Genomic DNA, 25,124 nt, shown 5'->3' with positions numbered 1-25,124 from the left:
GTTCATCAGTGTTTAGCAGATACAAGGATAGTAGCCTTCATCCCCTTACTCATTCAGTGCTGAAACTTTGTAAAGAGTCAAGCCAGGTCTCAGGTACAGACTGGCACACAGTATACAAACACAAGGCGTCCCTTAGATTTTGTTAGGGCACACCCTGATTAACCCCTTGCATTAGCATATGTTGACCCTCTGGGCTTATTAAGATATTGATATTGCCTGGTGATTATGCCAAGCGACATGTTGCATTTGAAAACATTTAATTGATTAAGTCAGGTCACAGTGTTTACCATGTTATTTGTGACTTCAGTATGAACATAAGCCTGTTACATTTCAAAGCCTCATGTAGCGATTGTGGAGTTAAGAAAAGATTCAGAGTCTCTGTGTATCAATTGACATTTGGCTCACTGACATTCCATTTCATGTCTGCTTTGTTTGGTCTTTTTTCTAAAACCTGTCAGTTAGGCAGCTCCAGGCTTTCTGTATCTATGACTTCCTATTGCTGGACATTGTCTCACCATCACTTATTAGTTGGTTATCAAATACCACAAACACTATACTTGTTAAAACACAATAGTAGTGGCAGGTTTGGTGATCTATTGTGTGTATTTCTAAATCAGATCACCTAGTCAGATATTTATTTTCTATCTAAAGCATATCAAGTTCTATATGTATATACAAAATAAAGTTAATGTGTTGTTATTAAAATATGATATTGCTGTTTGTACTTGATAATGTAACACTGAAAAGGGTCAACAGAAACAGACAATAGAGACCAGTATGAGAGATCTTTGTTTGTTGTGATAATTAAAGTTTTATTAACCAGATTTTAGTTTTTAAAAGAAAAATATATACATGCAAACTGTGATATTGTACTCCTGAGTAGAGATTTATGGTTTGTTTACAGAGGTCATTATTCATATTGTGACAATTTTTAACAATTCTACAAATTTACACTAATGCACATAAATACTGGTGACTAAGTGTAATTGTTATACATTTAAAAGTGTACTACCTTGAATTGAATTCACTTTGTATGATGAAATTTTGAATATAACATTTTAAACATGAGTAAAATTGAAAAATTCATTAAATGCATGACTTTTTTTCCATTGATTACAAGTGATTATAAATTCAGGGCATTCCAATAGATCACTGTAATACTAGTAAAACATTGCTGCCAACTTAATACATATACATGTATTGCTTAGTCAGACTACCATAATTCAGCTTTAATTTCATCCTGTCATGTTTCTCATTAACAGAGAAAATTTAGTGTCACTTTTAGATTACAACTGTCATCATTGTTTAATGTAAATACAATACATACATAGACTTTTACTTTTATATTAGTATTCTATATATAGACTATTCCTGTATATACACTGGCCTTGAAAGCTTATTGACACTTTATTGTACATACTATAAAGGAAATGGAAAAAAATTCTCATTGACAGTCTCAGGTACAAGCACATGTAGTATCGAAAATGCTCCACCTCCTTGAAATCGTAAGAAGGGTGATGGGAGAAACACATGAATATTTTCAACATTGTTAATAATGTATAATTGATTGTTTATGAGATCACTCTGTAAAATTGCATGATAAAACTTACTTCTAAGAAAATCAAATTTGCACAGATATTTACTTACAGAGATGCAAATAAAGGCAAATAATGTTGTAAAAATGTATTTTTAGGGTTTGTATTGTTCAATAACCTTTATACACTTTTTAGAAACTAAGAATGATTTTGTCAACAAGGTATGCAGTGGCTAAGTTATAAAATATTTTGCATGAGAAGTGTTAAGGGACATGGTCAGTGTATTTAGGCAATATAGTAGTAATTAGTGCTTGAATGAATTTCCTTTTAGATAACCATTTACCAAATGCTGAAAGAGCTATATTTGTAAGCTGAATAGCATGTACCTAGTGAGAGAATTGTATTATTTTTTCATTTCACTCTGTGTAGCTCAGCTGTGTGTATCAACAATGTACTGTAATTTTCAGTCACTTAAATAATAATTCAATGTTCAATTTCATCATTTTTTTCAACTTGTTTTAATTTTTCACACTGAAGAAAAAGTAGTGTGGTGAATTAAGTTTTAAAAATGATGAAATTTGACACTGGTAGTTTTAGAGATTGAATTATTCAGCTTAAGTACATACTGTATACTATTTCTGTGTATGGGTGTTATGATCAGTGTAGATGACAGACATATATATATTGAAGTTTATTTATTTATTTGATGATTGTCCATTTCCTTTTATCAGTTAAAGTCAACTGAATGTTACTTACAATCTGCCTCACTTTGTTTTCTTAAGGACTTATAGTTATACCTAGACCAATGTCTGGTTTTTCAAGTCAAATCAAACAGATCTGAAAATCTGGTACTTTTGGAATAGTCAGTCTTACATTTAGTGCCAGAATATAAAACAGGTAGATATGAAATTGAAAACACTGTTTTGTGTTTGATAGCTGTTACATACTGTTTAACACCTATCATACTTATATAATCAAAACATCTCTAATTCTACATACACTATAATTGCCCATTATACTAGTGACAATCTGGAAGTGTCTGAAATGTCATGTCTGCCATGTTGACAAGTTTTCATATCATATTTCTTCTATCTGAATTTCTTCACCTGTTTGTCACAATAATTTGACTTAGCTTCATACATATCAAGCTTTTTAAATACACCTGATTGGCACAGAGATTGCATATATTTAAAATAATCTCCATGCAATCCACAGGATCAAACTTACATGGAGATTTTATTTATTTTTTGACAGAATATCTGTTCAGTACAACGACTATGACGATACTTATCAAAGCTTTATAAAATCTGGTCAAGTCAGTCTCCATACTTAAGGTTTAAACTGGAAAAAATATAATGAATTATAAACAATATGTAATAAACTCCAATTGACATTATAAAGTAATTGTCTTTTTTGGATTAATATAAGCTTTTCCCAAAATGTCATTCCCCTCCTATTTAATGTTTTTAATATCTGTCTTCATACAAGATGCATTGCAATGGTCTTGATTAAAAACAATGTTATATTTTACTACATGTCACCATAGATATTTATGGAATTTGTAATGATTAAACACATTTATATGCTACATTTTGCTATTAGTGGTGCATGACACTTGTCTTGGATGACATACTGATGAATCTTGGAATGTATTATAAAGAACTTTATGATTTCACTAACCACAATTTAAATAAAATGAAATCAAAAACATTTTATTCATCCTAAGAGTGTTTGTTTTCTTACTAAAGATCATCAGGTGGTGATATTTTGAAGTACATGTATTTTTGTTCTATTCAAGCAATACATCTTAACTGGATTTTTAAAATTTTTTATTTTATAAGAATTAAAGAGAGGATAGCCATTTTAGGACCCATAGAATTTTCAAAATGGCCAATAGCAGTATGGACCCAGTCATCTACGCTCCATCTTGATTGAGTGTAATCACAAACATGTATTCTAAATTTTTGTCATGGGATTTCTCAATTTTGAAATATTACTATTTGTAAAGATACATACTAAAGCATATCTGTCCATTGTTCAAATTTCAACTTGAAGAAGGCAGTTTTCCACTCATGTTTACACTGCAGGGGCTATGTCATAGGTCAACAGATAGGTCAACAGATAGGTCACCAAAGGTCACAAATCAAATTGATCATAAATTCTTCTATAACCTTAAAGCAGTTTTTTCATTTCTACATCTTATAGCTTTATGACAAGTTATTACCATCAGAAAAGGTATTCCAAAATAAGAAAATCAATCTGATATGAATGAGGATAGGAGATCCATGGGAGAAAGTTATGAAGAATACAGTCATGATGAAAATGAAAATGACATGACAACTTACACATGATGATTTAAAATCAGATGAAGGTTAACAGATGTAACCAGCATATTGATCATCAATCATATTACTATGGCTTTCTTTTCAATTCCATGACAAACGTCAATAAATCATCAATCAACGTCTTCAAATCTCATCAATATTTCTCATTTTTTAAATTGCACATATCCTAAAATGACAAACATATGCAAAGATTAATATGAAGGTCATCAAAGGTCACAGGTCAAGGCAGGCTCCAATATTGATAAATTAAGTAAACTTTTCATTTGCATATCTTATGAAAAGTTACATCATATGTCATTAAATAGGCCATCAAAGTGCACATGTCTAACAAGTCTTCAATTTCAATCATTATGAAACATTTTTTATTTGAAGATCATACAGCAAGAGAAAGCTATACATTGTATAGGTCACGAAAGGTCCCAGGTCTAATGAGTCACCAATTCATTAAATATTTGATGCCAATGAAATTGATTGCTTGATTGTTTTGCTCATTTTTTTAAGTCAATATACAAACTTTTCAATTCCAACCAATCAAATTAGAATTCTTCCCTTTATCAAGCCGACTATTTAAACAACATTGACTTCTTTATTTACAATTAACAAGTATACAGTTAAGTTAAAATATATTTTTTTCTGATATGATTTCCCTATTTGGTCTCGTTCTTATGGTCAAACAGTGGTCAGATTCACTATTCATAAAAATTGTTTCAGACCAAACGTAGACAACTTCGACTTGTATGGAAGGACGACTTTAAAAACTTACATTTCCCCAATTTAGGCCCACTCCTCCAGCCCCTTGGGGCCAGAATGCACCATTCATACAGAGCTAAGTCCCCTTTACCCGTGAATACTTCACACCAAACATGGGCAATATCCATTTATTCTTATAGGGAGTAAGATTTTAAAGAACATTTAAAAAATCCCCTTTATGGCCCTGCCCCTAACACTCCTGGGAACTGAGAACCAATCCTTACACAAACTTTGTTCTTCATCCAAAAAATACTGACCAAACTTATGTGAGATCTAACCATTCCTAATGGAGAAGCGGGAATTTTAAAGAATTTGCTTCATTTCCTTATTGGGCCTCGTTCCTCCAACCCCAGGGAGCCAGAATTCATTGCTTATACACAACTGATTCTGCTTCACCCAAGTACACTTCAGACTAAATTTGGGAAAAATCCATTCATTCCTACAGGAGTACGATTTTAAAGAATTTGCTCTATTTGAACTATTACGTCCTGTCCCTACCACCCTTGGGAGCAAAGACCTACCATTTATACACAATTTTTTACCCGTTACCAAACAATGCTTCAGACTTAATTTGGGTAAAATCCAATCATTCCAAAAGGAGGAGTAGGATTTTCAGTACCACCAGTAATTTGTTCTATTAAGAAAATACCTCAGCAAACCATAATCTAATCTTGCAGTCACTTTGTGAATGTGTTCCAAACAAACAAAAAATAAATGTTTAGATAGGTTCTAAAACTGTATAATGAACAGACTATACTTACCCTGTAATAAACTTTGGGGGTCAAAACACTAACTTAACTCAAAGTAGAGGGTGGGCTTATAACAAGGGAATGATATAAAGCATTTGTTTGAACACTTAAAACTGATAGATGTGGTGGGCTATTTCCAATCATGGATTTTTTTGCTAGGTATACTACTCATCCAAGGTAAAAAGAAAAAGAAAACTGATAAAATACTGAACACAGTGCTTCCTCATATCACATTTTTATGTATAAACCTGTACAATTCTTTAGAGAAAAAACATAAGTATATACAATTTTGTAAAGAACTTGTCTACATACAATTCATCCTCACAACACTCATACTGAATTGAAATATTACCACAAGTCAAGTTTTAAAAATCAGCTTTTAAATCAAATCAACATCGCTTTTTTCTGAATTAAAATCTGAAACATATTCAGTCAAGAAATAATGCATATTTGTATTCAAAATTTGTGTATTTTAGGATGATCAAAAAATTATTCAATCAGTTTTCAATTATTTTAAGTATTTTTTTTTTCAAAATTACACAGTATGTTGAGTCCCATTATAAGTGCAGCTCTGTATATTTATCCTAATGTACCCAAACCGGCTGAATACAATTGTATATCAACACCAAGTTAAACCAGAAAGTAAATCATCAAACCTAAGGTTTCATTATCGTCGAAAGTCTTTATAATCTAAATCATGGTTTCTAAAACTCCTCAGCACTTCATACATAAAGAAAGCTGACAAATGTCTTGACTTGTGAGCAGCATCTTCTAAAAACACATCACCATTCTGTCACTGCTTGAATCTAGTTCCATCCACACAATATCTTTTGGCAAACTGTCAACAAAAAAATATTGTAAGCAATATTTTAGTAACAAAAAAACTTTACCACTGAACATCTGATGGACAAAAATTTTCAAAGAAATATTCTCATGAAAAAAGAAAGGTTTGAACGGTTTGGAACTTACAATGATACTTTATAGAGTTTGGATCTTTAGAGAAATTACAAAATATGAAGCAGACATGCATCCCATTTGAGATTATCACATGGCAAAAGAGCCCAGAGGAGACTAAGGCTAATTGGTACTTGCTTCACATGTCAAGCATCTAGTGAAGATATATCCCTTATAAATTACACTTAGATAAATGCCCTGCCTCATTCTTTACCTGCCAGAGGACAAAATAATATAAATAAATTGTGACAATGTCAACAATATTTCAACTATCAGTGCATTGGGTGCATTACAAACAAGGCAAGTATATATTACCTAACTCCTGTAATACACGGAGTGGACGGGGCAAAGGCGACTGATTAGTTAGTAAACCATGTTGATTCTAGACACTACAGATATGTCGTGCATAATGTAATAACTTTTATGTTTGGGCTATTTGTCATACGATTATCGGGCTATATTATTTTAACTTATCTCGTCATCAATGAAATGATTGTATTACATCATGGTCTCTGTGATTTTTCGGGTAATTCAAGATCCTCCAACTCCAACTTCGACACTTTCATCGGACCCATCCGTTGTGTGTATTTGGTGAACCCATATGAAAATATCAGGCATACTCCTACAAGTCGTAAGATCTTCAAATTTTCGATCGTTCGTTCATGCAGTCTTTGACCATGAACTAAATAATTGTAAATGCCCCGAAGACCTTTCCTCTTTGGTAGCGGCATACTCGGGGTCAGTTGTATAATCAACGTTTTGCGTGAGCTTAAAACATGAAAGTAGATCTGCGTCTTGCAGGCGCTTAAACATGAGCGAGTCGTACTAAAACTATTCAATACCTGCCAGTACGGTTCGGCTACTCAAACTTATAAAGAGACATAATTTACAAAGATACATGCATTTAAGATACGTTTAATTTTACATAAATCACGATTGGTATATTCTCATACGAAGGAGTTCGACGTTCAACTCGGCAAGATGCCAAACCGAAACTCTGTTTTTTTTTTGTTTTCATATATATGACAGTGTTAAAATATTGTGCCAAACAATAAACATAAGAACAATAATTCCCTGTCCGCATTGCATTTATAATATACATGACGAAAAAGTCTCTGTCTACGTGGGAGCGAGTTGATATATGATCATTAATTAGTATGAGATATGAAATGAGTTGTTTTATGTCCTTGGGTTAAAAAAAGCTATATATTTTAAAAAAATAAACAGATATTATCATAGAAATTTATACATAGTATGTTGCAAGTTTTAAATGGCAAGAAGATCATCAAGTTTATGGTGTTAACCAATATTAATCCTATAATATTTTTCAGACCAACAAATGTGGTTTAATATTTCATCATGTCACGCCATGAAAGATTTTGTGTATTTTGTGAAAACATTGCATAATTAGCACTCGACTTATAATGTGTTTCCACATTGAGCAGAAAGTGTGTTGGTAGTATAATACGTCCCTGGTAGTACTACACAAATATTGGTTAGGTACTGCATTTATGAAGTTTTGGCGCGCTCTGACGTGTTCAGACAACACGCATGCGCACTGTAAAAGCTTCATGTTGTCAAGAACATGGAGAACTACAAGGTATGGTGTCTCGCATCCTGTACATACCAATAAGTAATTTCTTTCAGTTCTGATAGAATTAACCATAGTTGACTCTCAAAAGTCCTTAACAGACAATAAATAATTTCTTTGGTTATTTTCAGATTGTTCGACAGCTGGGTCAAAGTGCCCAGGCAACAATTTACCTCGCCGAAAAGTGCGATACTGGTAAATCGTGTGTCCTCAAAAAGGTAAACATTGTCTACGAAGCCAAGAAAACTCGTTTAAGTCAAATTTTAGAAACGTTATTGAAATACACGAAATTTTAACAACATTTTGTTTTCATATTGTGGTTTGTAAGCTTAGGGCTACTTCAACACCCGTAGATATAGGTAATTACAATAATACGTTATTATCAAGTTGACACGCTTGGGTAAGCACGCGGTACATAATTTTTAACTCCAACGTGAGAAGATGCATTTATTCAGCTGCATAGGTACCAGTGTCATCTGTCAATGCACCCATTCTATGCCCAATGTATTGACAGACGAGGCAATGTGGCGAAAATCAATTGTTTGGTATTTAATCTTAACGTAATATACTGAAGATGTCCTGGAATGATTTATGAATTGTTCTGTAAAACAGTCGAAAAGATTGGATGGACCAAGTGAAAAGTGCAGGATACATTTGTATGCTTTACAAAGGCATTGATTTGCTACCAGTATATAAGTTTGTAGAGCATTTTTTCTTATTTTTACAATCCAAACAGAACAATTCGATTTTTTCTCCATAATTGTGTGTAAATGTACTATTATGAATACTTGCAGGTGGAATGCTTTGATGAGAGTGAAGCTAATAAGGCGTTCAGAGAGGTAATATTTTACATATGTGTTTTTTAGGTAATAGTTTGTTTTCTATGTTAATTTGTATGTAAGTACAATTATACCTATGATACAATTCATTGGCATACTGCATATTATATTACAGATACGGTAATGGCATTTTACTGTCTTTGTATTCAGAAAGAGTGATTTATGTATTGTTATCTTTTTATTGTTATTCCAAGCGTATTTAATGCAAATTCATTTTGATTCCTAGTAATTCAAGTTCAGATATCAAGAAAAACCTTGAAACCTGTATTTACCAGGCATTCATCCAGATGAAATTTGAACTAATATATAAATATGTGTATATGAAGCCAGCACAGTAAGAGATTTTTTCTTTAGATGTCCATATTGTAAAAGGGACTGTTGTACTGATAACCAGTTTTCTTATTAGGCTCAGGACCTGCTGAGTTTAGAACACCCCTATGTCTCTGGATACAATGAGTTCTTCGTCATGTGGGAGAAAGAGGTAACAACCATTGATAGTGATATCATCTAGACATAATTGGGAGTGTCAACAACATCTCCCTTTAATTTCTAATGAATGTTTTTACTGTAATGTCTTTTTAAATTCATAATTAATTTCCAATGTTGAAACGTCAACATTCAAGCTAAATCTATACATACAAACTTTAAGATATATTTATGTATCAGTTTAAATATACTTTTAGGCAACTTTTTTTTATATAGTTTAAATATACTTTCAGGCAACTTTTATTTTCTAATCGAACTGACCAAGTAATATTACTTTAAATCACTTATATTTTGTGTTGGATTTATACCATGTCAATAACAAATTCCAATTCTTTGTATGAAAGTAACAATTGTTGATGAGATCTGTGTTTATTCTGTTACTGACAGTGGAATCTTGTAGAGTCAAAGTCTCTAATAGCTCATCATTTGCAAAGATAAAGTCATTTCAAGATCAGCTTTTTCAAAATTATGTATTTGCTGGTATGTTAGAATAGGTAAAATCGTGAAATTAAGTACATGTATTTGCAAAACAAAAATGGTTTATGGTATTCAAAGAATGGCAGAATAATTCTGTTACCTCTGCATACTTTTTGTTTTAGAATTCTTCAGTTTTCATGGCGATAGTTATGGATTACTTTCCTCTTGGTACGCTTGGCACCATCATGCAAAAACACTGGGAGAGCAAGGAAATCATTCCAGAGGAGGTAATATAGATGATGACTGTTATTTCTTTAAAGATTGATTTAAGGCACATCTTAATTTTTATACTTAATAAAATCAATGAATTACTCTGACATCTGATCATGGAAAGTAATTTTTTAGATTGTTTTGTTCAGTTGTTTACTTAATATGTGAATTGTTTCAGACTATCAAAAATTGGGTTGGTCAGGTGATTGAAGGCTTGGTGCATGTTCATCAGCGAGGAATCATTCACAGGTAAGTCAGTAACACTTGAGAGCAGCAAAACTCTAAAGTTGACACAACAGTATAAAATATCGATTGCATCCAGTAGTTTGATTTCACACACAGAGTTATATAGTGTTTGAATGCATAGTTTTTAGCAGTGACACACTTTACTTTTATTATTGACTTCACTTTAAATGCATGCAACTCGATATCATGGATACAAGTTTAAGCAAATGATATTGTGAAATGTTTTCCATATAAATCTACAACCACAACCTAAAAACTTAAAATCAAAAAGAGTATATTTCACAAATGTTGAACCTGTAGAATATTAATTAGATTGAATGCTAGCTCACATATAGAGTGATTGTAACCCCTAGCGTATTGAGGATGGATTTTTATGGCCTTGAACTTTTGAACATTTGATATAATGATTGACTGTCAAAATTAGATTGACAAAGTAGGATTGCAGAGTTGGAACTATTGAAGCTTATATACATTACTGCTAATATTGTTTGACAGTACATATACTAAGTAGTAATAAGAGTATGAACAGAGGGTTTTTATGTCACAATACATTGGATCCATTTTAATTGTGGAGGTCTCTCCTGCAAGAAAATGTCACTTTGGATTCTATTATATTTATAGTGAAGATATAGTACATTTTTTCAAAGACCAGGACTTTATTTAGCTGTCTGTGATGTTGCATTTATGCCTCATTCTGGGATGAAAATTTTGAATTTGGAAGGAAATTTGCAAGAGTATATTGCAAAGTTTGGAATTTTGACTTTAATATGAAATAATTTAAATGAGGAATGGTGTACATCAATAGCCCCTGAAAGTCCTGAAAAATACTTTTTAAAGAGAATGCTTATTTTAAAAGTATTAGCATTAAATAGCCATTCTTTCAGCTGTCAAGTTGTTGATTTATATTTATCTATTATATATACTTTCACAGAGATTTACGACCTAATAACCTTTACCTACAAGAGGAGGGAAGTTTAAAGCTGGGAGATTTCTCTGTAGCTACAGTGATGGGAGACACTCAGACCTGCACCAGGGCTAGTCTCAGTGAGTACCTTCTGATAGAACATTGGACATGTATCTTGTTTTAATTGGTGCCTGTGGAAAATAATTTGTGTGATCATATAAAGTTGAATTTAATTTCATTACTCTATTAGCAGAAGTCTTGAGAAATTTTACACCAGTATCTTTAAACATAAGGAATTGTAGTATTTTTGACACTGGTTCCATTTTGTTGAGCACCATTTCTATCAAAATAGGAGGTAGGATAATTAGCTTACTAATTGACTTACTTTTGACTTTCAGGTAGTGCCAATTACTTGGCTCCAGAGATTGAGAAGACAGGCTTCAGTCCTGTCACTGACATCTGGTCACTTGGCTGTATACTGTTTGAGCTTACAACATCAACTTTATATGATGAGAAAGATGTTACAGAAAAGATGAAGGAGGCAAAAGAGGACCCTTATGTGATGGAGGAGGTGTTTGAGGAGGTGGCTAATGTAAGTGTCAGAACTACCAGTACATTTAATTGAATGGTGTTTAGCTGTGTCTTTACTAGAAAAGTGATGTGTTAGAAAGATTTGAACCTTGAGGTATTCAGATATTACCTAACAGATGTTGCACTTTCCCACTTAACCTCTATAATAGGCTTTGTCTTTGTAATTGTCTCTGCTCTTCCAATGGTAACACAATATGGCCATATGTTCTCAAAGTCACGAATAATTACAAAAAAGGGGTCGGGGAAGGGGGTGCCTTGAAATGTTGTTTTTGACATTGTTTGCAAATATGTGTAAAAACAGCATTAACAAAATGTCTGTAATAGACTGAAAAACATAACTTAGTGGCATTTCAAAATATCTAGAATGGTAGAAACAAAACGGGAGGATTTAACCTTAAAGCTTTTAGTGGTTTCTCTTCTTGAATTATATGTGGGACATATAACATGGTTAAATAATAAACATTTTCAAGTTTTGATTTGAAATAATACACAAGTATGGGCTGCCAACCCTGTCTCTGCTAGGGAGTTGATACACCCTTTCAAGGGCCTGGCTGATGGTTAGAGCCAAAGAAATTGAATTCATATATGTTTTATAAGATTCTATCCTGTGTTCGTATAAATACGTATAAATATGTATCTGGATGCCACTCTGCCTCTTAACAATGACAATGGAGGATATCCTATCCCATAAGAACTTGTGTGTATACATTCAATGGCTGATGTAGAAATGAATACATTCAGGACACTTTGGCCTGAAAGTATTATTCTGTCCTTAGAGATTGAATTCCTAGTGATAATTTGAAATTTGCAGTTAATGTGCTTCAGTACATCCATTTTGAATTTGTTGGTATGAAGAGACAGTACACAATCTACTATGATTTTCACAGGTTTTTAAGACCTTCTAAGCACTAATTCAAACTAATAACACAGAGATGAAATCCCTTCTGTATAATACTTTGTCTTGATTTTTCAGCATTACTCTGGAGAACTGATCAGCTTAATTCGTCTAATGTTGAAGAGGAAAGACAGGCCTTCTGCTTTGTAAGAATCAATTTACAGATCTGTATAAAGATAAATAAGATACTGGCAAAGTAAGATACAGTACAGTTTTTAGCTCATGTGGTCCGCAGGACTGGTGAGCTTATGCTAAGGCAATGAGTGAATAATTATGAGTCCCTTTTGCTGGAATAGAAGCAACAGAATATGCTTTTCTTAAACTGACACTACTTTTTAATTTGTAGTGGTGAAAAAGTAAAGTTTCCTTATTTCTGTAGTTCATTAGGATTGAGTTGATTACTCCAGAATTGATTATTGGAGTAATTTGTGTTATATTAATTTTACAGAGACCTGAAGAAGAACAATGCATATGTGAAGGCTTGTGTAGAAATGACAGATGCCTCACAGCTTGAGAAGAGGAAACGACAAAAGTCAGCCCGTAAAGACAGACGTAAGACCTGTAGATGTCTTTATCAAATACATAAAGTTTAACAGTGTATGTTTATATTGGTTTTATATATAATGATGTCATGTGCTTTGTTGTATTATAGGTACAGTACCAAAGGATGGAGGTCTGATTCGAATCCTAGAACACCTTGCCACCTATATAGACTACGAGGAACAGGTGCTGGAATCTCTCACACTAATACTTGAAATGTGTAAGGAGTCAGAGACATTCCAGATAGATGCTAGTGGCAAGCGACTTATTAGTGTGGCCATGAGAAACAATCTACAAAATGAAAATATCCAGATCACAGGATGTAGTATATTCAACCGCTTGCTTGTGACTGGAAGCTCAGGTAGGTACAGAGAGGAAACTTAGTAGATGATATTCTTATTGTGGAATCTCATTAATTTGAACATAGTTTTGAACATTGAGCTCTCTGTTTACTCTAGTTGTTATACTTATTAGTGGGTCGTTGTAGACAGTGTATTTTCTGTGTACAGTGGAACCTCAGTAATCTGGACTGTGTGTTTTTTTCCTTTAGAGACAAAATTCATCAGTCTGGACATTGTGTTTCTTAAATATAAATTTTCTTTGTACAATAATTCAACCTCATTGTTTCGCACTTGGACCTTGTATTTTTGAGATTAGAATATCACAAATAAGTTATACCAATTACATCTGTTATGGCCATAGGTCATCATTAATATATATTCTATTTATTCAATCATTCAGTGTCATTACAGCAGTGACATCAATCTGATACATTTTTAAACATATCCAACTAAGTTGCGTACATGTATAGAGAATAAAAGAAAAGAAGAAATATATGAGTGGAATTTAATTTCCAAGTTCATTCCTTATGTATAGCAGTGCTTAAGTTGTTAATAAGAGTCAGATGAAATGAAAATGTACATGTAAATGACTGCGTCCTTCTGATGGGTACTTAATGGTTCAAGTCAAATGTCTGAATTGTCAGTATCAGAATTAGGAGGACTCTATACAGGCATTGAAATAAGAAGCTTCCTTACTTTGATCATAATTTCTGTGTTGGTTTTGAAATTTTTATACAGAAAAAGGTAATATTGATTTTGACAGACATTTTTATCACTCGTCATGAAGTTAAGAGAAAGGTTAATGTACGTGGTAAGTCTCACCCAGTCTTGGAATGTAGATATGATATAGATAATATTCTCTCATCCTACATAAACCTCATACCTTACTAACTGGAGCGCATGGATATTCTTGTAAACATTTTACTTCATTTTTTTGAAACCCAACAGAATACTGTAGTGGTTCAGAGTTATGTATACCATTGAAAACTACAATTTATTTTCTTACAAATAAGCTGTTCATCACCTCTAGAAAACAACATATATATAATACTAAGGCTTCTGTGCTATGTTTTATTCACCAGTTTTGAGTAATCATGAGCTAATGCTGTGTGATCATGCTGGCATCGAAATAAAAACTAATGTTTTTGAATAAGTTTATCAACTGAATCTTACTAAGTAGATCATGCATCCATAATATTTTGGGTTATGATGATATGCTTAAAACTTATAGTTTTTATTCTGTGAAATTTTATGATGTGATGGGCTTTATTGTTTGGCAATTTAAACTTAGGTTGCTTTTTGAATTAATTTAAACTTAATATACACCTGTTGTTTTGTATTTTTGATTATTTTGTTAAGAGTTTTTGATACTTAACTACATTGTAAATGCATTTTGCTATGGCTGTCATTAATTGCTGTGATGTAGATAAATGGTATACTCTACTCTGGCTCACTGATTAGACATTCTCCTAGAAAAATCAATAGTCTTCTTTTATTTCAATGCTCTTATAGTTTTTTTAAATCATTATTTGACATGTGTTTATTTTTAAGAAAATTTGAGATCGTTCAGAATATTTGATTTTGATACTAGAACTAAGTTGTTAGCTCTATTTGATATTTTTAATGTACATTCATTTTGGTCGTAGTTGTACATGATGCTTTTGCTGATTGCTGATAGGCAGCCATCTTGAATTGCAGATTGCTATCACAGTTTATCAGAGAATGCTTGAGAGATCTTTCTCTTATTTTATACATAGTTTTCCCTTGGTCCCTAGTTGTGCACATTTAATTTTGAGCATGTTCAATTGTGAAATTCAGGAAAATATTTTACTTAGAATGGCCAATTTCAAATATATTCAAAAATGGTTTTAGGACGTCTAACCATCATTCCCTTATTATTATTGACATGACTGACATTTCAACTGTACATGAAGAAGAAAGAAGTGAAAAGATCAAACTTACATGTTACATGGATTCAACAATGATCATAGGATTTTTAGGGCTAAAATCCAATGGGATATTTTTTTCCCTTGTAAGGTATTTAAACATTTCCTCATGAATTCAAATATTTTTTTTATATTTCTCTAGCAAGTGATAGGAATAACAGTGTCCTTGTTTTTTGTAGAAGTTGGTTCAGTAGTTCATTGAATGAATGAGTGAATGCAATGTAGTATGCCATGACTATTCTGCTGTTCATAGATGTTCTATAGATGTCACTCTGACTTGGTCAGTATAAGGCCATGAACACATGAATTTTCTTTTTTCATTCTTTAGCAATAAAAAGCACTTCCATCTAGTTGATTATATTGCACCCTATATATATGTTCACTCCCAAGTACCACATCTCATCCTTTTTTTTCTGCGTTTCTATTTTTTATCTTTTTCATCATTGAAACGATTATTACTTTAATGAAGCTCTTTTAGTAAATAAACAAAATAGAGGTAAAAAAAACTTGATAGCTGAATGAAATACACAGGATGATATATCAGAACAATATCAGAAATGCCTTGTTATTTATGTCACCCAGATATTGCATTCATATTGACAAATTACAGTACATTCTGAAGACTGTTTAGTGGTTAAGTATATCTATGTCAGATAAAATTTCAAATTCCATTTCCTAATTACATCTTGAAATATTGTTGTGTTGCTAGAACAAGGTTGCTGCAATATTTGTGTTCTTACTTTTGCCTTTGTTTCTGGGCATATCACTTTATTATTTCATTTAGAATTGTCAAAATTTCTCTGTAGGTACATCTTTCACAGTATTACTTTGTAAATAGGTCACAGTGACTCTATACTGTGATCCTTTACCTTCAGAAGTAAAATGTGTTTTAAACAGATTGTTGGGTCCAACCTTCCATAAATGTGTGGATATATCTTCAGTCATGTATCATAAATAGATCTGCTTTGATAGATATTTTTCACTTGTGACCGTCATACAATTTTGTACAAGAAATGTATCTTGCAATAAATACAAACAAGGGAATACTTAGGATGACTTGTATAAAGTCCATTGAACCCAGAGAAAATTGAATGAGATACATGACATATTTATAGCTATTGTTTGAAATTAATTCTATTTATGAGTAAATTTCTAGTATATTATACACTTGTTACTTGGTTGGTCTTAATTGGGATGAGACATCACATGATTTACAGAATTTCAAAATAACTACTATCATATTGTGGTTGAGGGCATTATAAGAAATATTTTTCTAAAAAATTCATTAACACCATAGCAAAATTTTATCAGCTTTTCAAGCAATTACTAGTTAATTATAAAAAACTGCTTTTCAATAGTCAACAAAATTTAAAGCAAAATTGTACAAATCTGTGTGATTCAAATTTAATTTTTACAATGTTTTACAGATTTACATTTTGCACTTTAAATCTTAGAGAAAAAATACAGCAAATTTGCATTATGCATTACATGATAGTTTTATCAAAATAAACAGAGTTTTTGAAACTTTTTAAGACAAGATTGTTTTGTAATAGATATATGATGGTACTGATTGTTTTGTAATAGATATATGATGGTACTGATTGTTTTGTAATAGATATATGATGGTACTGATGGCATACAACTGCAAAATGATTTGGAGGTTCTGATGGGAATTCAAATGTGACGATAACAGGACAGAAATCATAAAAAATTATTGTTTAAGTATTTTGCATCAAAATAATAATGATCATTATCTGCTGACAAGTACAATAAATTTCCCAGCAGACCTGGACTGTATGTATGTACCTTTGTGGTTTCAGACAAGCCAAATGATGCCATATTCTCCTCAGACGTAATCAGTATATTCCCACGAGCTATGGAGGTGAGACAAACTGTATGACTTTCTTTTCTGTTTGATTCCAAGGTTATAGATAACAACTAGTCTAAAACACATATACAAGTAACTTTTTTATGTAAACCTGTTTAAATGTTTGCTAAGTGTATAAAGTTTACTGGTCCATTATTGAAGCTACTACAAGGAATTGGATCAGGATTGTACATTATATTAGAAAGCTTTACATGATGTTTATATTAAAATATGACTGCTATATGATACTAAAGGTTTGTCTTCCTCTGTGTCTTTTCATTATTTTGTATGTGTATGTCTTTTATATCCCTCTGCTTGTAATGGCCAATTTCTCTATGCAGGTACCTTTTTGAGTAACTAGATTTTCCATACTACAATTTATTCATGACATGCCTTGATACATACCCATATATATTTGAGGACATTCTAATGGTGCACATTATTTTAACACCTCCAGACATTTGGGTTGCCATGGTAACTGGATCAATATACATAGGACTTTTATTGAAAAATTTGTCCGAACAACTCCACCTACAGCTGTTAAGAGATTCAGTGAAACTATACAGGAATGTTAGGGACCATGTGAAGATGTGCACGCAGTTTTTTTAAGCAAAAAGTTTGGTTGCCTCTGTAACCAGGTCACTATAAACAGGTTTTTATGTAATGACAGTAATTCATCAATCCTTTGATCAATTTTATTGAAACTTGGTCAAGTGGTGTAACTTATTAATGCCTGTAGTGTGACAAATCAGGTGTTTCCACAATTATTACAATTGAAATATGATAAAGGCTAGTGATTGGTCCAAATTAAGATATTATCTGGTAAAGTTGAAAATTGGTATAAAAAAGTTAAGAGGGATGACAAATATAATGATACCATTTTGGAAATAAAAAATTGTTGCCATGGAGTTCAAATGTTAGCCTCTTGGAGAAATCTTTTCGGGACAACCCTTGAGAAACTTGTTGATTTGGGAGGGGTTATTAGTCGGCCATCCTGGTGAGAGATCAAGTTTCAATGGATATACTTGTCTTTCAGGAACACAGTTCTAGTGCTGAAGTCCAGCAGGTAGCTGCAGCATCCTTGATGGCTCTAGCCTGCAACAGTATGTAATCACCTATATCTATATTTGCTGTACAATAATTGAGTGTTCATAGTTATACAGTTAATCAAATTGTCATGGTTATCATTTCTGTACTGACACTTTTTATCACCTATATCTATATTTGCTGTACAATAATTGAGTGTTCATAGTTATACAGTTAATCAAATTGTCATGGTTATCATTTCTGTACTGACACTTTTTAGTCCTTGTCAAAAGCCAATTTGTAAGATTACTAAATAATCAAATATATTGACAACATGACAAGAAACTGAAGGAAGTCTACTTACAAGTTGTTCTCATTGCAGGTGAGGCAGCGGAGGCTATTGGTTTTCTTGGTGGTGTTAACCACATTCTTGAGGCGCTGAAGAAATTCCCTAATAACCCAGAGCTCTGTGCCACATGCTGCCATGCTCTGTGGAGTCTTTCTGTCAATGGTGGGTGATGCTATGTTGTTCAAATTCTTTTTTTCCCGATAAAAGCATGACACTATAAATCTTGGACATACACTGTTTAACCTGATAACAGCACATCCCTTTAAAACTTGTAATACATTGTTTATCTAGATCATTAATGCTTATTGATAGCATGACACATTTAAGTTGATACATACACGATTTACCCTGATAATAGCATAAAACAACTTGTAATACATTGTTTATCTAAATCATTAAGGCTTATTGATAGCATGACACATTTAAGTTGATACATACACGATTTACCCTGATAATAGCACAAAACAATTTGTAATACATTGTTTATCTAAATCATTAAGGCTTATTGATAGCATGACACATTTAAGTTGATACATACACGGTTTACCCTGATAATAACACAAAACAATAAAATTGATTTACTATTAATGCTGATAACAGCACAACACAAATACTATGAAACTATTACTGTTTAAAAACAGACTTTTACCAAAATAACAGCATGACATACTACTTTCTTGTGATACCAACAAATGGAAGGAAAGTGTTAAGGCACTACAAGCCAGTGAATTAATGTAAAAATGTAAATACAGGATAATGTAAATAACTGGACAGGAATTCCTATCTAAACCCATGATTCTGTTGAATCCTGCTTGAAGACCAAATGAAAGTTAAAATTATATATCTTATTTGACAGAGAACAATGTAAAGATTGTGACAGCAGAGAAGGGACTTGGTTTGGTATGTGATGCCCTGAAAACACACATGAATTCTCCTGATGTGGCTGAGGCTGCTTGTGCTGCGTTGATGTCCACAACACTAAATGGTCAGTACAGTCAAGTGGTTCTGATTATCGTTGTTTTACGTCCTGTACCTGCAAGGTCAGTAGGATGTAAGCAACAATAAACTATGTGAACATGTATGGATACATATTGTATTATAGAATATGTTGATTATATGTGGTTTTTCTGCATGTCACACAAGTACCAGGGATATGTGTGAGCTTCACTATACAAAACAGTTGTTAATGTGTCTATACATGAGAATAATGTGATCGTGACCATGTTTTACAGATGAAAATTTAGTGTATGTTGGTGACCTTGACTGCGTTGGCCTCCTTATCAGTGCTATAGACAAACATACTGAGAACCCTAAGGTTGTCAAGAATGCCTGTATGGCCTTGGCCAGCCTGGTAGAACCTGATGGTGAGTTGTTGTCAGAGCAGTAGACATTCTGGTTTTGTGCTGTTGATATAAAAAAAATTAATGTTAAAACTATACAATAATCTCTACAATCTAAAATTGATAAAATTACATAAGTATAATTTATGTTTGGTTTGTAGAGGTCTACAAATGTAAGCTTAATTCTTTGTTTACCCTATGATAAGGTTAAGCCGTTAATGATAATTACTTACCAGTATTTCACATCAACCTACTCATTGTAAAATCTCTTTACAGAGGAAAGTGCATATAGGGTACTAGCCAATGAGGCTTCAGGTGGAGGTCATATAACAGGTATACCCAAGGTCATGAGTGCATACGAACTCCACAAAGACAATGCTGAGGTAGTAGAAAGTATAGCAACACTGCTTATGGAACTTGCTGAGTATGGTGAGTGTTAGATACATGAGATAAATACCAAACACATGTACTTTTAAGATAGAGTTTGGGCACATTATGTCATTTCCTGTATTTTTCCTGGCCAACCAACAAACTTGAAACATAACACACAGTCCAACTTAACAGCATACATTATCCATTTACACAAGTACACAAACATAGTAGATATACATGTTTATTAATTGAAATCAACTATTGATAGGTATGAAGTTAAGATGGTGAAGTATAATTTGGAAAAGTGTCATTTAATTTTCATTTTTGACTATAAATTGGTTTTTACTTCATGAAATATAGCCTGTATTGATTATCTTAATTTCTTTTTTTAATTTAAATACTGTAGTGAAAATTGAATTCTTTTGAGAACAAGACAACTACCGGTAGGTTTTTTGTCTGTACATGTGTACATGTGTATAATCAAGGTATACTGTCTTGATTGATGTAGATGGTGGATTGATGACAATTGAAACTAAGGCCTCTGGTAAAGTTACTATATTAGTATGTTTTAGGTAGTGCACATATTGCCAAAAAATATAAATCTAGAAAATACATTTATCCATTTGTTCAATGTCTATGCATCATAAATCATGAGTGTCCATAGACACTAATAGAAACTGGTTCATTGTTGTTACAATTAGAATTTTTCTCTGTCCTAATTGACAAGATAAGGAGTAATTCTGTTTCTAAATTATTGTTTAGAAAAAACAGTCATGTTTGGTTACCAGTAATAAAACCATTCTAGATTAATTTTGAAAAAATAATTGTTTTCATTTAATTCACAAACCCTATCATATATATATTTATCTGTACTACCCAATTCTGTATGAAAACACAGGATCAAACTTTTAAGGAAGTTCAAACCTTTGGATAAGTAGATGTCATTGCAGTAAATATGGGGGATTTCACATCAAAAAATAGTAGTGAAACTGTAAATACTGTGAGGGAAAAATAGGTCATTGGATTCTTTGAGTTATTAGAAACTTTGAAAAAAATTTCCTCGCAATATGGGAGAGGAAAATAAATAAGAATTTTCAATTATTTGGAGTTTTCATTTCTCCCAGATTTCTTTTTTTTATTTTATTTTTTTTTTTTTTTAATTTGGAAGTCTAAGTTTTAACTATCAATATTTGGATACCAAGTGACATTAGATGAATACATTTTAACACCGGTTACTTAGAAATTCTGACTAAATTCTACACATCCCACTGAACTTTGTGCCAATCCTAAAGTATCTATTCCATATTCCCATTTACTAGTATTTATATGGCTACAAATCTTCATTCTAGATGAAATTTGCTACGACTTAGTCAGCTTTAAGATTCAGAATAACCTGTATGAAATACGGCAAAAGTTTGCAAGAAATGAGGTGAGAGGCCTTGGCAACATAATGATAGTTGCATGTTGGCCATGTGCAGTGTGGAGACCACTGTTGTGATGCTGAGCTTTAGGAATGGTCGTTTACAGCTTGTTGCCTTTTGTCTATTAATGTTACATTCTACATTTGTGTTAAAAACAAAAAAATAATCTTGACTGGTTTTAGCTTGATGTGCTCAATGTACCATTGATTAACATGGAACAGGATCAGTCTTTTCTTTTAACTGCTTTTAAATACCACCATGACCCCTATATAACAGGGGAAAGCAACAACATTATTATTATATGGAATAAGAATAAATAAATATGATTATGTATTAATATGTATTTTTGGCTACCAAGGATAATTATATATTCTTATCCCATTATATCATTGCTAGCCAGGAGTTGTAATTTCTGTGTTTTAACAAATGTGTATTAATTTCATCTATGCATAAGCTAAGAGACATTATTTTAAATAGCTTCTTTTAAAAATTGCAATGTCTGGAGTTATATAGGTTGTTGAGCCAAAGAAAGTTTGTTCCAAATTTCCAAATGACACTGACATACAGGGTAAAGAACACATAGAATGAGTTTACATTTCCCAATATCAGGTCAATTATTAAACTTGTTATGTTATGAACAGAATTTTGTATAGAAAATGACTGTTGAAAACCATGTAACAAATGTAACTGTGAAATTGTCCAGCCTATGTTACTTCATAATTAATTTGTTGACAGCAAAAAGGAAAGATTTGTTCAATGACACAAATTTTGGATGTACTATCTTTTTATGTATTAAAAGTTTTGCAGATTGTACAATGTATGGAACGTGTGATTTAATCTGTATGTAGTGTGTAATTGTAACATGCAATGGTTGATTAAGTCCAGTTGGCTAGCTTACATTGTCTGGTGTGTGTGTATATATATATATATATAGTATGTTCTGTACTTCGTAGAAAAATCAGTATTTTTTAAAAAAGAAACAATATACCTGTTGGCTATGTACATTCACAACACCATATTAAGACACAAGTTCAACAGGAAACAGATCATAGATAGAAAAAACAATGTTTATACTGAACACAGTGGATAAACCATGTACATACTGAAAACAGTGGATAAACCATGTACATAATGGTACATGTATATCATTACCAACAGACAATAATGTTGCGCAGTGTACCCCATCCTCTTTTTTACTGTTTTGTGTGGAGCCAGACTAAATGCATGCTCCTTCATGCCAGTTTACCATAATTATCAGTACAACAAGTTTTACATCATATTATCATCATCAGACTGAAAATGTTGATTATTTAAAAAACAAAAAAGAAAAAAAAATTGTCCAGTTACCTTCTGGTTTCACTAAAATGTATTAAAAAAATTTAAACAACAAAAAAAATTCTTTTCAATGACAAATTATCCTTTAAATTTTTACCCTTTAGACTTGGAGAAATAAAATGTGTCCTAAAATAGTTAGCCTGATCAATTTATCAGTAATATGATGTAAAGCTTAACAAGTGTTTTCTTGTGTGGCCTGTATGTATAACGCTTGTTTTCTGTGTTGTGTTGCGGTAACAGATGATGTGAGGGCGGAATTGAGACATTTGAATGTGGGACCCAAAGTACTCTCAGAAATTTTCAAACGATTCAAAGAAAATGTGGTAAGAGAGAAGTATATAAACACCTGCCTGCACATTTGCTTGTTTTAAAGTCCTAACACATTTTACCAATTCTTCTCACATTTCAGATTTCTACTTTGATGAATCTGTTTTTACATATGAAGTCTTAATCTTGATATCTTTGGAATTTGAACTAATGAAATAACAGACAATTATAGCACCTGCACTTATCAATAAACCAAAAAGGGGAAAAAAAATAAGAATTTTCAAGAAATTCAACAATATGAATTATATTCATTGCAGTACCTGTATCATTTTGCTATTTCTATAACCAGTGACAAACTTTTCCTGGATTTGGAATGATTTGGTAGCAAAGAATTTCAAACTGTATGAATAGAAGCTTTCTGAATATATATAAATATATATATTTATCTTATATAATGTATAAATGTTAAATTGGTTCATTATGAACACTATGAATTACTTATTTTGTAATATTAAGAATACTGTATAACATATTGTACACTCAATGTAACTGTGGATCATAGGAATGTCATATTAAATTCTAACTTTATTCATTGTCAGGACATCATGACACCGTGTGAGAAAGCTCTGTCCCGTTTACAAACCACCATACAGCAAAAGGCTTCAAAAACACAGATGTCTGTCTGAATTGTGTCATTGTAATGGAGGAACACTTAGGAACCTATTTCATGTGAAGACTTGTAACAACTGGGAATTAGGAAGTACCCAGTGTGCCTACATATGATATATACAGTTATACATGTTGACATAAACAGGACATTGGTGGTGGCAGAACATCCAGTAACTGGGGACATTCAGCATTGATGAACTAAAACCCCACAGATTGACAAGGGCAATGTTTCTGATGAATAATTATTGTTATGCAAGAATAGATTGTGACAATCCATTCTAAAAACTTTGTTTATAGAAGCTACATTATACAATCTAGCTTGATATACTACCAGAGGTAAAAGCTGATTGATAAACTTACTGTATACATATGATACACTATCAGTATCTTTGTTTCCTTTGTTTAATACAAAAATAATTGTTCCTGGTATATTGTTCCTAGAAGAAATCTTTAACAGAGGAAAAATATGCACTATAAACCATGTCCAAATTACTCCAACAAAGTCTGAGGTTTACACAGCAAGAATTTTATGACAGGTGCCTTCATGCTGTATAGAAGTAGTGCAAAATTAGAATATATCGTTATTGATTTTTACTCATCTCAAATTGTAATTAATTATGAAGAATACTAGGTATTTTCTATACAAAGTTACCGTGACTTGTTTTTTCACTGTTGGATGTAACTTTTGTCTATTTCAACATTATATTGGAGTTTATACTCTTTATTCAACTGTGATACAATATTAATTGTCTGTGCAATAAATGTTCACAGTTCTGTGATAGAATCACATATAAGTACCGTTCATCTGGAATATGAATTTTAATTTAATTTAAAAAAAATGATGGTTGTTAAGTTAAGATTAAGGTGGAAAGATTATTGTTTATTATTTTCACTCTGAATTTTAAAGTAACATCCAAAGTTCTCAAAGTTTGTTTTAAATGTGTCCAGACCTTTTCTTTATGAAACCATTCTTTATCTATAACAGCTAGATATAATGTTACCCCTCCAAAATTGTGTAAATTGTAATATACTGCAATTTGAAAGCATAATTATCCTCTGCCTTCCTACTTCATGAATCA

The 25,124-nt window shown here is 32.1% G+C and overlaps 1 protein-coding gene and 1 long non-coding RNA gene across 2 annotated transcripts; one reads left to right on the top strand and one right to left on the bottom strand.

The window, feature by feature from the left end:
* Nucleotides 1-5,598: 5,598 nt before the first annotated feature.
* Nucleotides 5,599-7,081, bottom strand: LOC132549799 (uncharacterized). The gene is made up of 2 exons (XR_009554190.1): nucleotides 6,836-7,081; nucleotides 5,599-6,217 (listed from the first exon to the last, which is right to left on the bottom strand). It is a non-coding gene; the product is annotated as an uncharacterized LOC132549799 (long non-coding RNA).
* An 805-nt stretch (nucleotides 7,082-7,886) lies between these two features.
* Nucleotides 7,887-24,087, top strand: LOC132549842 (serine/threonine kinase-like domain-containing protein STKLD1). Its single transcript, XM_060213815.1, has 20 exons — nucleotides 7,887-7,933; nucleotides 8,056-8,142; nucleotides 8,719-8,763; nucleotides 9,170-9,244; nucleotides 9,849-9,953; nucleotides 10,115-10,185; nucleotides 11,114-11,226; nucleotides 11,485-11,678; nucleotides 12,651-12,718; nucleotides 13,021-13,124; nucleotides 13,225-13,473; nucleotides 14,217-14,264; nucleotides 17,220-17,281; nucleotides 18,303-18,369; nucleotides 18,675-18,803; nucleotides 19,498-19,626; nucleotides 19,874-20,005; nucleotides 20,258-20,410; nucleotides 23,350-23,432; nucleotides 23,976-24,087. The coding sequence occupies exons 1-20, from the start codon at nucleotides 7,919-7,921 to the stop codon at nucleotides 24,060-24,062; spliced, it is 2,016 nt and encodes a 671-aa protein (XP_060069798.1). The 5' UTR covers nucleotides 7,887-7,918; the 3' UTR covers nucleotides 24,063-24,087.
* Nucleotides 24,088-25,124: the final 1,037 nt, after the last annotated feature.

Source organism: Ylistrum balloti, unplaced genomic scaffold (genome assembly GCF_031769215.1).
Source record: "Ylistrum balloti isolate Yb309-2 unplaced genomic scaffold, AGI_CSIRO_Ybal_v1 Utg370078, whole genome shotgun sequence".
Taxonomy (NCBI): Eukaryota; Metazoa; Mollusca; class Bivalvia; order Pectinida; family Pectinidae; genus Ylistrum; species Ylistrum balloti.
The sequence above is the reverse complement of the archived record's forward strand: the minus strand, read 5'-3'. Positions and strand labels throughout refer to the sequence as shown.

What these genes read in the sequence shown, in the direction of transcription:
- LOC132549842 (XM_060213815.1), top strand. An exon ending in AATCGTGTGTCCTCAAAAAG is followed by an intron (nt 8,143 to 8,718) that starts GTAAACATTGTC and finishes GAATACTTGCAG; the next exon opens with GTGGAATGCTTTGATGAGAG. An exon ending in CTGCACCAGGGCTAGTCTCA is followed by an intron (nt 11,227 to 11,484) that starts GTGAGTACCTTC and finishes TTTGACTTTCAG; the next exon opens with GTAGTGCCAATTACTTGGCT.